At 42.6% G+C, this 13,954-nt stretch overlaps 1 protein-coding gene across 1 annotated transcript; it reads right to left on the bottom strand.

Moving 5' to 3' along the window:
- Nucleotides 1-343: 343 nt before the first annotated feature.
- tmem200a (transmembrane protein 200A) lies at nucleotides 344-3,168 on the bottom strand. The gene is made up of 4 exons (XM_076083583.1): nucleotides 3,041-3,168; nucleotides 2,484-2,782; nucleotides 2,160-2,323; nucleotides 344-1,462 (listed from the first exon to the last, which is right to left on the bottom strand). The coding sequence occupies exons 1-4, from the start codon at nucleotides 3,166-3,168 to the stop codon at nucleotides 344-346; spliced, it is 1,710 nt and encodes a 569-aa protein (XP_075939698.1).
- Between the last annotated feature and the right edge of the window lie 10,786 nt (nucleotides 3,169-13,954).

Below are 13,954 nucleotides of genomic sequence, written 5' to 3'. Positions count from 1 at the left end.
ATTTTCAAAAGACTCGAGATCCTGTTAAAAGTAGACTCGTGTTGTAATGTGATTTATTTGTATTGATCCTTGTAGCTCCCTCCACAGAGGTCACAGGTCAGGGTCAGATACAGCATTTGTGGACCTACAGTAGGCATTCAGCTCCGTGCTGGCATGAGGCCCGAACCTTCGACAGTGCCAGATGGTCCATTACTTCCTACTCTCCATCCTGGCGCTGACAAAAAGTGTCTTTGAAACCACGTTTTGAGTTTTCTCGCTCGTCAGTGTCCTCCACACAAACGCACTCTACACTCATACAGTCTGGAGAGCAATTTACAGAACAGGACAGAGCTGTACCTTACGTTCAGAATCGAGTCTCAGAGCTGCCCCTCTTCAGTGTGCTGCTGTTAAACTCGTCGTGCTCAAAACTCAGATTGTTATGCGACCTCGATATCATTAGCAGCTTCTCCCGCCTGCTGTATTCGCGTCTCGCTGCCGCCGCAGACGCCGACGCATCCAACAGCCGCTCCCCTTGCTCCTCCCTGTCCTCCAGCCGCGCGTAGCCTTTGCTGCTGCTGCCCCCCCGATTGCCACCGTTGCAACGGCTGCTGTTGCTACGGTCGAGGCGGGGCCAGCTGGGGTGCTTCCGCTGCTCCGGGTGCACGCTGAGCATGCTCGGTCCGCGCTCCAGGTCCAGAGACTTGGAGTGGCTGCCGAGCATGTGCAGAGAGGAGTTGGAGCCAAAGTCGCTCCTTGCTGCTCCCGGGGAGAGCCAGCAGCCTGAGGTAGAGGAGGGAGCAGGGGAGAGGGAGAAAGAGGAGACGGAGGAGCAGTGGGAGGAAGAGGAGGCGGAGTTGCTCCGGTGTAAGCCCGGCGGTTTGGAGGCCTTGGCAACGGATGCTACAGGAACCACCAGAGACTCCATGGAGCTCAAAGGCTGTGACCTCTCTCCGTCCCGCCTCTCTCCTCCCCTCTCCTCCTCAGTAATCGCCTCCATCTCCGGCTCATCGATAACGCAGTTGTTGAGTTTTATAACGGGGAGGGTGAACGCAGAGATAGAGGAGGAGACAATAGAGCGTGCATGGTGTCCTCCCTTCTCCCCGTCTCCGTCCACCGACCACTGGTGGCGCACCGACTCTGAGCGGGCCAGCCTGAAGGGGTGATCCTTGTAGAGAGGCGCCAGCAGCCCCGCGAAGCTACAATCCAACCTGGCCTGCCCCCCGGGTCTGCGAAACTCCTCGTCCCCTAACAGCACCTCCTCCTCTTCTGCAGACCCTTCCCCTCCAGCGCCGCCTCCGGCCCGAGAGGAGAACGCCAGCAGGGAGTTGCTGGCCAACCGGGCTGCGCTGTCAGCCCCAAAGGCTCGAAGATCCCCAACTTCTCTTGCATAGGTGCTGTCGCGGTGCTGGTGTTGTTTCTGCTCTCTCTGCCTGAGCCGATGGATGTCAATGACGGTGGAGTACATGTCTCGCATGTGGATGATCTAGTGCAGAAGAGAAATATACTATCAGTAATGGCAGAAGTGTTTGGATAAACTGAGAATACGTTTCATTTTCCATTATAACATATTATTCTCTAGTTTCAAATTTGTACGCGTTTGTTGGATGTGACCTTGGAATACACGTTTCACATGGATTACCTGGAAAGGGGGCGAGGAAGGAGGAGAGGATAAATCAAATCAAGGAAGGGAGAGAGAGGGCATACGAGCAGAGATAATGTGATCAGAGGAAAACTGCAGGGATGGGGATGGGACGAGGTTGGCAGAAATATGATTTGCATGTTAGTTATGTGGAGAGGATGAATATGGATGACTGCACTGTGCATGCACCTCATTTTGTAGCGAGTGGAGGAAGAACTGAAATGAGAATTCAGAATTGGGGAGGAATATTAACTACATCTTCTATTGACTCAGGTTTTGTGTTTTTAGAATTGAAAAACCTGTTTGAAATTGTCCTTCGTAACCTTTTGAAGAACCACTTTCTGCACACATCTGTGTTTCAGACCTTGCAAGGCAATATCAGTTCTGTTTATATTTCTCTTTACAGCGTATTGGGCTAATAACGTGTAGACCCTCAAAGTCCACTGGCAACTCTAATATTTAATTTCTCTGGTGCCAGGTAGACGCTGATGCATGTCCCACTATTTGGGTATGCGTGTGTGTTTTCTGATTTCAGCCCTACCTTAGTTTCCCGGTCTCTGTTTTCATGAAGAATGGCATTAGCACAGATGAAGATGAAAATCCCAATGCCCATGGTGAAGGGCCCGAACATCTTCATCCTCTCAGAGTGACGATGCTGTTCCAGGAACCGCGTCAGAGCGCCACCGGTCTGCCTGGAGGGCGTACCTACACGCAGAGCACATGGTGGGTGAGAGCCATTTAATACAGAGAACCATGGAGCAGGAGAACGGATGCGTTCAGAGGAAGTCCAAAGAAACTGACTCGATTTAAGAAAACCAATCTTCAGAACCAAAAAAAGTTAATTTCCATTCCTTCGTTAACTTACCTTGCACATCATGACTCGTGCTGGAGTTGGCCACGTCCTCGTCCGTGACGGCCATCTCGGCTCCATTTCCTTCACCTGTGGCAGATGTTTTAGCACCTCCAGCGGTTGTTGTCTTAGATCCTCCTCCAGCCGGCGATCTGGCCGAGGTCATGGTTTCACTGTGCGGCCAGTAACCCAGCGTCGCCATGCATATCCCTACGGCCAAGATGACCAATCCCAGGAGGAGGAAAAACCCCGAGGCGGAGTAGAGGTGGAGCCTACCGCGCACTACCACAACATCGGTGCGTCGTTTCCGCTTTCTAAATGAAAAGTATGGAAAGAAAACAGACATGGAGACGTATATTTACAGATAACATACAACAAATGTTCAGAGATTGCAAAGCATTTGCATGGACCGTAACACCTGGCACACACAACATTTCCAGTGTCGCTCATAAATCACATAGAAATTAAACTGCTACTAGTAGGCAGTACCCAAAAGTAGTTGAGCTAATTTGCAATTGCAGGTCCAAGTGAGTTTTGTTTTAATTTTGAATGCATGAAAATAAGATAATTACCTGGGGGCAGCTTCCTGACCGGAGTTTCCCTGGCCAGGCGCTGTAGATGAGGGCCCGTGTGGATTGCGGGCGGAGTCTTGGCGTTTGAGCTTAGCCAAGCCTGTCAGCACACCTGCTGCTGCAGTCATACTTAACCTGCAGATACAGAATCAAATTAGCAATGAGTTGGACACCTCCTGTATGCAGCATCTGCTGGGTGTGTGTGTGTGTTTGCACTGCCGACCACTGATGCATGGCTGTTGCAGACCAGTGTGTTTTTTGATCTTTTATACGCACGCTCAAAAAGATGCAACTGAAAAAAACAACCTGCAAACAACCATTTGACAAGAGGCACAGAGCCACATACTGTACATTCACACAATAAAAAAACATTACCAGCAACCTCATTTAAGAACAGGTCAAGGGACGCACATCTGTATTTCAGCATAGCCAAAGTCTCCCAGATGCTCTGAATATAAGACACTTTAATATTTAGAGCACAGCATCTCTCACACCTGAGCAGCTAAATTTGACTTCTTTTATGCAGGCGTGTCACCTTACGTACAGGCAGGGACTTTTGAAAAGCCGCAGGTGATTTCCTGTAAAAGTGTGTCAGACTTTCAGCGTCATTTCGAGAAATGCTGCTTATAGTTTAGCAGCGATACAGATGTAAGCACACAAACATGTACACACCCAGTACAATCTCCTCTTGTGTACAGGTGATGTTTTTGTTGTTGGCTGTCAGGCCCTCAGGACAATATGGGCAGGCGTGTGCATGTGTGTGCATACTGTGCGTAGTCATACATTAAACCCTGCAGAATGTTTGCTTACTGCTTTCCTCCTGTGTTTGACAGAGAAACATATATATACATATACATATACATATATATATATATAATAGAAGGAAAACAGACGGAGAGAAAAACACACATTTTGGATAATTTATATTAACTTCAATTCAAATCCCTCATTTACATTTTTTGTTGGCATTGTCGTCATTATTTACGTTGGTGTAGCAGTTATAAAATTGGAAATACAGTGCTGCAATTATGACATAATATTCATATGAATCATAGTCTCTCCGCTCACCAGCTGCTCAGATGTCTATTAATAGTTGTTAAAGGAAAGAGGGTTTAAAACAAACACAAGCTCATTCCAGCAGCCTTCATTTGTTTTTAAATGCCTGTTAATGTGGGCTCACATGAACATTAGCATTGTCCCGTTTAGCACTAAGAGGATTAAACGGACTATTATTGGATGTGGAATAACCAAGGTGGATGGCAATTTCACATATTTCTCTTCAGAGCCAATTCTGGCAAAGTTACTTCATCGCTGCAGATTGTTTGACAGGTCGCTGTCGTATTTGGCGTCACTACGTCGCTCCTCCACATTCCAAATACTGTAATTTACGTTCATCGGATGCAAAAAGGCCAAGATCCATTGGTTTGTGGACTGTGATGTCACGATGACTACGCCCACTTCTTATATACAGCCTATGGTTGGTACTTCTGCTTAAGAACTTAAACAATTTGAGGAAAAATATGAAACAACATGTCACCACAGTGATCCCCAGCAGCAATCAACACCTCTGCTTTAGCACCGCCTTCACATGGAATTGTACCGGTACTTCATCAATCACATTTAACATACTGACGTCTGATTTATACTGCTGCGACGGTGCGTCTATGCGTTCTGTGCCGTCTGGTGCGGGCACCTCTAGCACTCCCCAGGCATACATAGTATTGGGGCCAATTGCTTGTGGCGTCTTTTTGATTTAGACCCACAGTTTGTAAATCCTTTGTCAGTCGGTATTTGATTTATTTCATTGTGATTAAATAGTTTAATTTAAGTTTTGCCCAAAACAACTCTTCAGATGGAAAGAAACCCTGATGATGAGAAGGAGCTCTTGTGCCTGGAATGAATATGGTTGTTCTCATCTTTATTAATCTACTATATCTTTACATTGCAAATAGGTGTTTATTGCTATATTAATGGTCTGAATACCAAATTTAGCACCTCTTTTTTACATTACACTGTTTAGATCTTGGTCGTTGTTATCTATGTTTTTTTAACCGTATGAAGGGTTTAGTCGGTGATCGTCTTGATCTTAAATAATCAGAGAAACGAGCTGAACAAACGTCAGCGGTGTTCGCCGAACAACATCACGTGAAACTGCTTTATTCATTGTTTTCAGCAGGTTTAATGTCTGTGAATATAAGAGGATTCAACTGATTTAGCTTGGGAACAAGAACACACCCATGACCTTCGTCTGTCTATTTTTTAATTCCTCTCTCCCTCCTTGCTTCTACATCTCTTACCGTCTCTCTTTCTTCCTCCGGATCTGTAAATCTCTCCCTCTCTCTCTTCTACACTCAGTCTCTGTGCTAATGCACTCTGGTTGTGACCCTGAATAATTATTTCCCTCCTTTACTTCCTTTTATTCTATTTGTCTTTCTCCTCCCCCCAGATCTATTTTGAATCTGTCTCAAATTTTAATTTTCTTTAATTCGGTCACTTTCATCTGTCTCTCTCCCTTCTTTTCTTTTCGTCGGCAAATCTTAAAGCAACAAAATCTGCTTTAAGATTCAGAATCAGACAAAGCTTTTAGTATTCAAAGTGACTGTGAATCGCACACAAAACCAGACGTTCTCTCCTCCTACCCTTATCTCTCCTTCTCACATCTTAATGTATTTTTCATGTCAATCATTGTATTGGTACTACTAGTGCTCTACCACAGATGGTGAATCACACAAGGACAAACACAACCAGCCTCACTTCTCGGGTTTTTCTTCTCTCTCTCTCTCTTTTGCTCTCTCTCTCTCTCTCTCTCTCTCTCTCTCTCTCTGCTTGGATCTCTCCTTTCGCTCCTTGGTGTGCGTCAAATATGAACCCACACAATGTTTCAAGAGCAGGGGGAGAGATTTCCTCAGTTTACTGAAAGATGAGAAAAGGATGGATGGGCGTACAGGGAAAGGATGGAGGAAAGGAGACAGAAGGCAACAACAACAAAAAAGAGAGATACTGGAAATACAGGAACAGCAAGAGAAGATGTAAAGAAGGAGAGGGATGTAGAAGCACTTATCTCCATCAGTGCAATGGGGGGGTACAACACTGAGTCATGACCGGAAAATGAAAGCCTGTACAAAAAGCTGAACAGTTAAAAAAAACAATGATGAAAACTATTTTGAGCCGGAGAAGTTGGGGTTGATGCGCGGATAGAAAGGCCCGACGGTAAAGGAGAGTGCTTTTCCTGCCAGTGGTGACGGGACAGAAGCTGAAAACAAGCCAAGTGGGTCTGTAGTTTTAACAAGGCAGGAGTGAGAAACAAGCACAGAGAACGCTGCCGTGACAAGCAAGCGGCAGCCTAATGAGAAACCACTCAGGCTTCGACACAACAAGGCTTTCATGGAGAATGTGTTGGACCTGCGCAGCGACCACATGAAGTTAATATTCACTAACCGTGTGCAACACCTAACACCCCACCAGTGGGTCTGTGCAGTTCGCTCACACTGTATGCAAACCTGCAGAATATCTATAAAGAAACCATTCAGCGAGTTATGTTTGGGTGAGAGAAATTTGCTCTATTTTCTGCAACGTCGCATTTTGTTTGGGTGAATTAATCACACGGTGATAATACACACTGTATGAATATTAATGTTTCCACGTCCTATCACATACAACTTATAAATAATGTGAAATCCACCGCTCCATTTCCCGCCTCACTAATAAGCAGTTTCCTAAATTAGTGCTTATTTAATCATGAATTAGGCTTCCAGTGATCGCCCTAATAATTACTAAATTGCTCCTGCTGTTTATTTGTGCATACTATAAATACATAATAATAATTTGCCATACCTCACCCCTCAGGGAGATTTATTCTGCTACATTTCAACATACAGACAATCCTAACACGAGTTTAACATGTCTTACAGAGCAGAGATCCCCCCCCCCCCCCCCTACTTCTTCTGTGGTATCATCTATAGGAGACGTCACATGATGCAATGTCCCTATAGCAACTACATGTGCTGCTGCCAGGTGACACGTTTCTATAGCAACTACCAGCTGTGCAGGAATGACAGGTATGTCTTAATCCTTTTAACAAAGGTAACATTTCTCATGTGTCATTTTGATTTATTTTCTTATTTTGTGCAAAGAAACCAGCTCACGGTTTAGAATGATTTCACTCCACCTCTCCATCAATCTCAAAGATGCATGGTCGAGAGGGGGAGGAAAGGAGGAGACCGCAAAGGATGCTGGAGTAGGAAGCAAGGGGGGGGTGAAATGAGAAGAGGAGGTGGTGAGAGGGAGACGGTTATTTTTGCTGCTTGATGGTGGATATAGCCGCTCACACGACATGAATTCTGGATAACGTTACAAATCTCGCTTCCCTGGAGTCAACGAACACAAGCAGATAGCCCGCAGGAACGCCACCACTCTGCCATTTCAACTCAAATTGTGAACGTTTTTGCCAAACTAACTTATTTATAACTTTAGCAGCAAAATACCTCCTCTCATTAAACCCATGCTCTAGTCTACATCATATGGCATAGTTATGTCATAGAAAGCTAACCCTATGCCTTTTTGGAAATGAATACCTTTTCTAAGTGCCATTACTAACATTACTACTGAGAGTGAATGTAAGACTTGATACTAACTTAAAACACTAATAACTTTACCGCCGGCAAAATACCTCCGCTAAATAAGTCCATGCTCTACTTTAGTACTGCGGTGGTTATATCAAAGGAAGCAACTGCTATGCTTATTTGGAAAATACCTCCGCTAACTGTAACTAACTAACAGCTTACTAAAGTATTAAAAATAAAACTGTTAAAAAGGCATTATCAGCTAAATGTACCTAAATGTACTTTATTTCTGTGCAAGGTGGAGCTTTCAGCTCTAATATGATGCTGGATAGTTTGATCAACAATAATAATGCATCGTATTTCGATTGGTATAGCTTTTGAGTCAAATCTGAATCTGCAACCTTACCAGTCACATTTCTCTGTCAGGTAAATGCAGTCCAACAATGTTTCCGTATCTTATTTTTTAAGTGCTTTGGGGCCTTTTGTAAGTCATGAGTTGGAGGTCTTTTAGTTGGGTGCCCCAGGACCAGGTAGTCTACCTGGCCTATACTGGTAAAGTCTGCCCTTGGAGATGGAGAGTGTGGAAGAGGAAAGAGAACAGGACAGGTGTGATGGAAAAATAGCAGAAGATGCGAGAAATCAGGACCAGAGGAAGACAACCAGAGGGGGAGTACTGCAGGCGAGAGAGAGTGGGGGAGATGCTTTGATCTACACGTAACAAACTCCAGAGACGGTGTTTGACTCCAGAAGCACGCTGAGAAAAGTTTGTCTCAAATGACTCACCTCAGTCAGTGAACTGCATGCTAACGCGTCATCTCAGGCATCTAATATGGACACATGGAGCTAAGCAGGGGGAGAAAAATGATTATCCATTATGTCTCCCATCATAGTTACAATGTGTTTTTGTTTGTGTCATGAACTGCTCTGGTAAGGTGAACTGAGGCCACATTGCTCTATTGAATATAAAAAAAATACAACACTGTGCCAGTGGCTCTTTTTTTCACTTGAGCTGGATTAAAATGGAGACAGAAACCCTGCTGTGCAGTTAAGGTCACCTGTCACAATATCATGGAGCTGGTGTTCAGACATGTAAGACTACCCTCGAAACAACACTATCAAGTCCTATTTTTCCGAAGTATCGTGGCTAAAATTGAGTTTTGGCAAATGTTCAGAATATGCAACGGTAATTTACTTTCTGTTTTCTTTCAAAGAATTATGGAAATGACCTGCACGCGTGAGGGCTAAAACGCAGTGAACGATTTCTGATCTTTGTACAACCTGTTCGTCAAATACTGAAGATACTAGCAAGCATATTATTGCCCGGGTCAAACTAAAGTACTTTATTTGCATGTTCACCTACACCACTGTCGAGCACAGTCATTATTCAAGCACAGTTCAGTTTGGTGGAACAGATCTTGTTCATGGACTGATTTATATTTTTGATAAGAATTGATTTAGTAGTATGTGTTTGACAGTTACTTTCTTGTTATTTAAATAAAATCTCAAAAGACACCCAACTTATTCAGTTGGACAGCTTCATGTTAGGTCGAATAAGTTGTAGTGTAGCATAGTATAGCATAATACTGTGTAAAGTATAGCATTGTAGTATACAGTATAATATGGCATCGTGCAATATATGGTCCAGTATAGTTTTATATAATATATAGTGTCAAATACTATAGTACAATATAGCAAAACAATAGTGGATCTGTCTAATGGCAGATTCTTTTATGTCTGTGTTCGAGGATTATACTGTTTTGCATGTTTCAGCCCATTAACTACAAATTGTATACCGTTAATATTACAAATAATTGTAGATAATCACTTTAGGAAATGGGTGCCGGGCAGAAATGCCATTAAAATTTAAAATCCTCTTAGCTTGTGCCGTCCAAAAAACACCCAAAACCATCATCCTTTAATGGAAGAAGTTCATGTGATCCCTTTTTCCAGTGTTCATGTTTGCTTTTTGTGCCTCGCAGCTTTTATCTTTCAGACATAATAGCTCACACTTGTGGTATTTTTGGCAGAAGTGTTGAACGAAATATGTTTTCACAGCTTCCATAAACACACTAACGTAGAGGAGCATTCAAAACTGATCTGCAATTACATTACTAGACAATGATAAATCAACTTTAACAAAAATAAGCTGTTTTCCATTTCATCAAGTAGATTTCATCGCATACTGCTGTGAAATTAATTTGAACTAAAACTAAACGACTAAAAAGGGGGTAATATGGTCACCGCAAACCTCAGGTAAACATGAATTGCAGTTTTAATTGGCTGCAACATGAAAGACCACTGTGATCCTTCACAATGAGTTTCCTGCTCCAGCCGGCAGGATGTGACAGGAAAGACATCACAGAGAGACGAGATGACGCGCGATACCAAGCTGTGAAATGGATTACCGCACATGATGCGCCTCGCAGCAGGAGCAGGTCTGTTTTGGTTGCTTTGTTTTTATAGTAATTTACTGTGGATCCCTGAAGTGTAATTCTCTGTTTGCTTTTCCAGAAAGGCAAGGACATGAAACCTGACCAGCGCCACACCTGGAACACAACTGGAAACATTGGAGGAACCACCATCTTGAATTCAACCCAGGGATCTGCCCGTTCATCTCTATGTGGTAGGTTGAGATCATTTTTATCAGCAGTCCATAACTTCTTATATTATTTCAAACACGCCCAGTTGTTGGTTGGTTAATTTGTTTTTGTATTTAGTTTTATTTGGTCAAATTAAGTTTATTTGAAAGAAATGTGAAACTCTCTTGACTTCATGTTGTTGCCAACTGAAAATCCCTGCTAACTAGAATTAACTAAAGGTAGCATCACAGATAAAACACACTTTGGCATCAGAAAAATCCCAACTCTCTCAGTCGTTACCACAACTTGAATGTTGACTTTGACACGATTGACAAATTGGTAATTAGATGAACATGCCCTTAGCTCTCTTCTAAAGTTGAATGTTTGTGAAACTATGTTGGGAGTTATGAGTTATATGATGTCACCATATAACAACGTAACAAGTGCAACATAGCATGAGTACACACACACACACACACACACACTGTCCTGAGAGGCGGTCTAATCAGGCAAAAGTGAAAACACCTGGCTTTTGTGATAAAGCATGAGAAAATTGCATGCAGCTATCACATTTTCCAGCGCCGAGTTGGTTCACAATGTTAATCGTTTTGTTTTCCATCGCGACACCGATTTAGAATTGAGTCACAGAATCGACTGAAATTAAATAAATTGCCTGTAGTCAGACCTCAGGGTGAGCCTGGTGCAGTAACCTGAAGGAAGTCGCTGTCCTTCTTGCAGTTCTTTAATAAAGAAGCACACCGCCGTTTTGATTTTTGTGAAAAAGTGTTTCATATCCATCCATCTCACTGAGCGGGAAAGAGGTGAAGGAGGAATGTGTATCAGAGTAACAAGAATGAGCAGAAGATAAACAGATAGCGAGCGTGTGTTTGTGCATTGCTTTACTCCTACAGACTCAATGGTGAGTCATCTGTCTGGAGAATATGTCACTTTGTGTTTTCCTGCTGACCTTTCGGCAGCACATTTTCTGATGCAAACACTCGAGTGTCAAATCCTGCACCCTCTTCACCGTCTTGTTTGTATTTTTTATTTTTTTCTTTCCTCATTATTTTGATGATACATAGTTTTAATATTTTTTATATTAGTCTTGCATCCTTCACACTGAATCAGTTTCGTGCCATTGCCTTCTGTGATGAATTCAGCTCTACTCAATTGAATTAAGATTTGAATTGAATCATCAGATGCTCATGCCAGGCATGTGTGTGTATCTAGGCGTGTGTGTGTGTGTGTGTGTGTGTGTGTGTAGGCGTGTGTGCGTGTGTGTACTGGCGTGATCCCCCTGTTGATTCTACAAAATGACTCACTCCGTCTCCCTCACAGTCCCAATTATCAGGCAGTCACCCACACCCATCCTGAGGCACGAACTGTCTCCCAACATGCCCTGCAGCAGTGGCGCCCAAGCTGGAGTCCTGGGACCTTTGTGGGGTCATTGTTTGGATTCTAGAGGCCCACAGCTTAAGAAATAATTGAATTCCTCTATGCCTCTATTAACATCTAGTTTTCCATAAACAGTTCTTATTCAATTTGTCCTTGGGAACATTCTCAGCGAAGACAGGAATTAGGGCTGAACAATTTTTTAATATATATTTAATTGCGATTATTTTTGACTGATATTGCAATCTCGATATGATTTGTGATATTAGGGGAATTAGTCATTTTTACATCATTATTTGTATTCTCATTTAAACACAAATTAACTTACAGCGAAAATGACACACCCAAATTGAATCAGGAATCGCTCCTCAACCATAAGGCTCATATACATATTTCTGGTCTAATTTGAATTTATATATTATATTTAAATATATATTTATATATTTGAATTTATATATTGCCATTCCAGAGTAAATGTAGACAAAATAAAGGAAAAAATATCATTTTTATCCTCCCTCTCTCTTCACAAAGTCGGCCGCCATGTTTCTACAGTAGCCCAGAACGGACAAACCAAACACTGGCCATTTGCTTTTTCATGTTTTTTTGCGTGGGCCACCGTAGTTCTCCGACACGCTTCAAACACAAGAGAAGTTTCAGTTGGTTGCAATCTGTAACCTCACCACTAGATGCTGCCAAGTCCTGCACACTGCGCCTTTAAACCCTTAATTGAACCCTAATCTGCACAGACACACAGGTGTTTTCAGTTACTCTTGATTACGTTGCGTTCACATGGACTTTGACTGAAGCCTTATTTATCTGCTTTTTCTGGCATTAGAAAAGTCCCAGCTTTCACAGTCATACTTACAACTTGAACGAGGACTTGAAATGAACATAGTATAAACTGTTGATTAGATGAACATGCCACAAGTACATAGATTAATATCAGTATGACGATAAAATGTGAAGTTTGACTGCTTCGCTCCCCTGTTGATAGCGGCCGCTGTGTGTTTTGATGCAAAGTGCATTCAGATGCATTAGAAAGCTCTGAATTTCTACTTCCCAGTAATACCGAGTATGATATTGTACAGTGTTAAGAAAATTATTTTGAACACAACTTGTTTGTATACTTACGAATTCTGAATTTGTATGATTTCATTGTTTAAATACTTCGTTATAAGACGTAGTTTGGACAAGCTACAGTTGGTTTACGGATTCAGAAAACTGAAGACTCCGTTTAATATGCATATGTTCGATAAAAATCATCACGATTTTTGTAATTACGCCACAGGGGTGGACCCTGGATACCGGGTCCGTCAGGTTAAACAGGTTTGATTATGGTGTGATTTTTGTGAGGATTTGTACCAAACAATGTTTTCTTAATTCTGTAGAATATTATGTGTTGGCCAGGACATTGCCTCTTTGGAGTCTTTGGAGCGACAAAGCCCTCGTGGGGGGGGGGGGGGTTTAAAAAAAGGATTATCCAGTTACTGGATGTGTGTGAAGGAGAATTAGCTGATATGTCGCCTGACTTCTTAACGATTCTCAAATTAATCTCAGATGCATTTCTGCGTAAAAGTGGTTGGCGGCTAAGGATGTCTCACGAAGAGCCATTTGGCTCAGTGAGTCACCCTCGTTCTTCAAACAGCTCTCAAGGAGACAGTTGCACCTAATTCACCAACACTTTAATCACACTAAAGACAATAAAACCAGCACCAGAGCCTCTGTTGTTAAAGCCTCCCTCCACTCAAAGATGGGGTTTGCTTGTTGCTACTTCATTTGTGTGACACTAGAAAGGCTGTTTTTCACATTCATCACGTTGGAGTGTACATACACGAACAGGATTTTATGACATGACATATGGAAGCCAACAAAGTTTCCACATGAAACATACATATGTGATGTGTAAACTTGAAGCCTCCATTGCAAAGAAAACCTCTGAGAATGGACTTCACAGTAAAGTAAGAGACATCTTGTGCGGCGTCAGTTTCTGCGGTTTTCAATGCGGGAGAGGGAGTCGATGAAATTTCAAGAATTTTGACAAAGCATTTTTCTAACCAGAGTATTTTATGAGTCTTAAAACATGTGTGTAGGGTCATTTACATTACATATCCTGTATTTAACCAGAGAGGTGCCATTGAGATACAATATCTCTTCGGCCAGGAAGTCCAGATCAAGATGGGCAGCAGGTAAAAAGTTCCATGTACGAGTACAAACAGCGACAGATAATATAACAATTTAAAGCATCCAGAAACACAACACATAGGAATCAGAGGCTGAAATAAGCAGCAACGTTGTTCTGTAAAAGCAGATCCTAAATATTTTGAAACACGCCAAGATAGGGTAAAGATATATGTTGTGTAATGACTGAAGGTACAATGAAA

This window comes from Anarhichas minor, unplaced genomic scaffold, assembly GCF_050575085.1.
Source record: "Anarhichas minor isolate MPS153535 unplaced genomic scaffold, ASM5057508v1 ptg000136l, whole genome shotgun sequence".
Taxonomy (NCBI): Eukaryota; Metazoa; Chordata; class Actinopteri; order Perciformes; family Anarhichadidae; genus Anarhichas; species Anarhichas minor.
The sequence above is the reverse complement of the archived record's forward strand: the minus strand, read 5'-3'. Positions and strand labels throughout refer to the sequence as shown.

Bases quoted from the DNA above. Each gene is read 5' to 3' on its own strand.
- tmem200a (XM_076083583.1), bottom strand. From the start codon at position 3,168: ATGACTGCAGCAGCAGGTGTGCTGACAGGCTTGGCTAAGCTCAAACGC. The intron at 2,783-3,040 runs GTAATTATCTTA...CTTTTCATTTAG, and splicing joins GGTCAGGAAGCTGCCCCCAG to AAAGCGGAAACGACGCACCG. The intron at 2,324-2,483 runs GTAAGTTAACGA...CTCTGCGTGTAG, and splicing joins CACGAGTCATGATGTGCAAG to GTACGCCCTCCAGGCAGACC.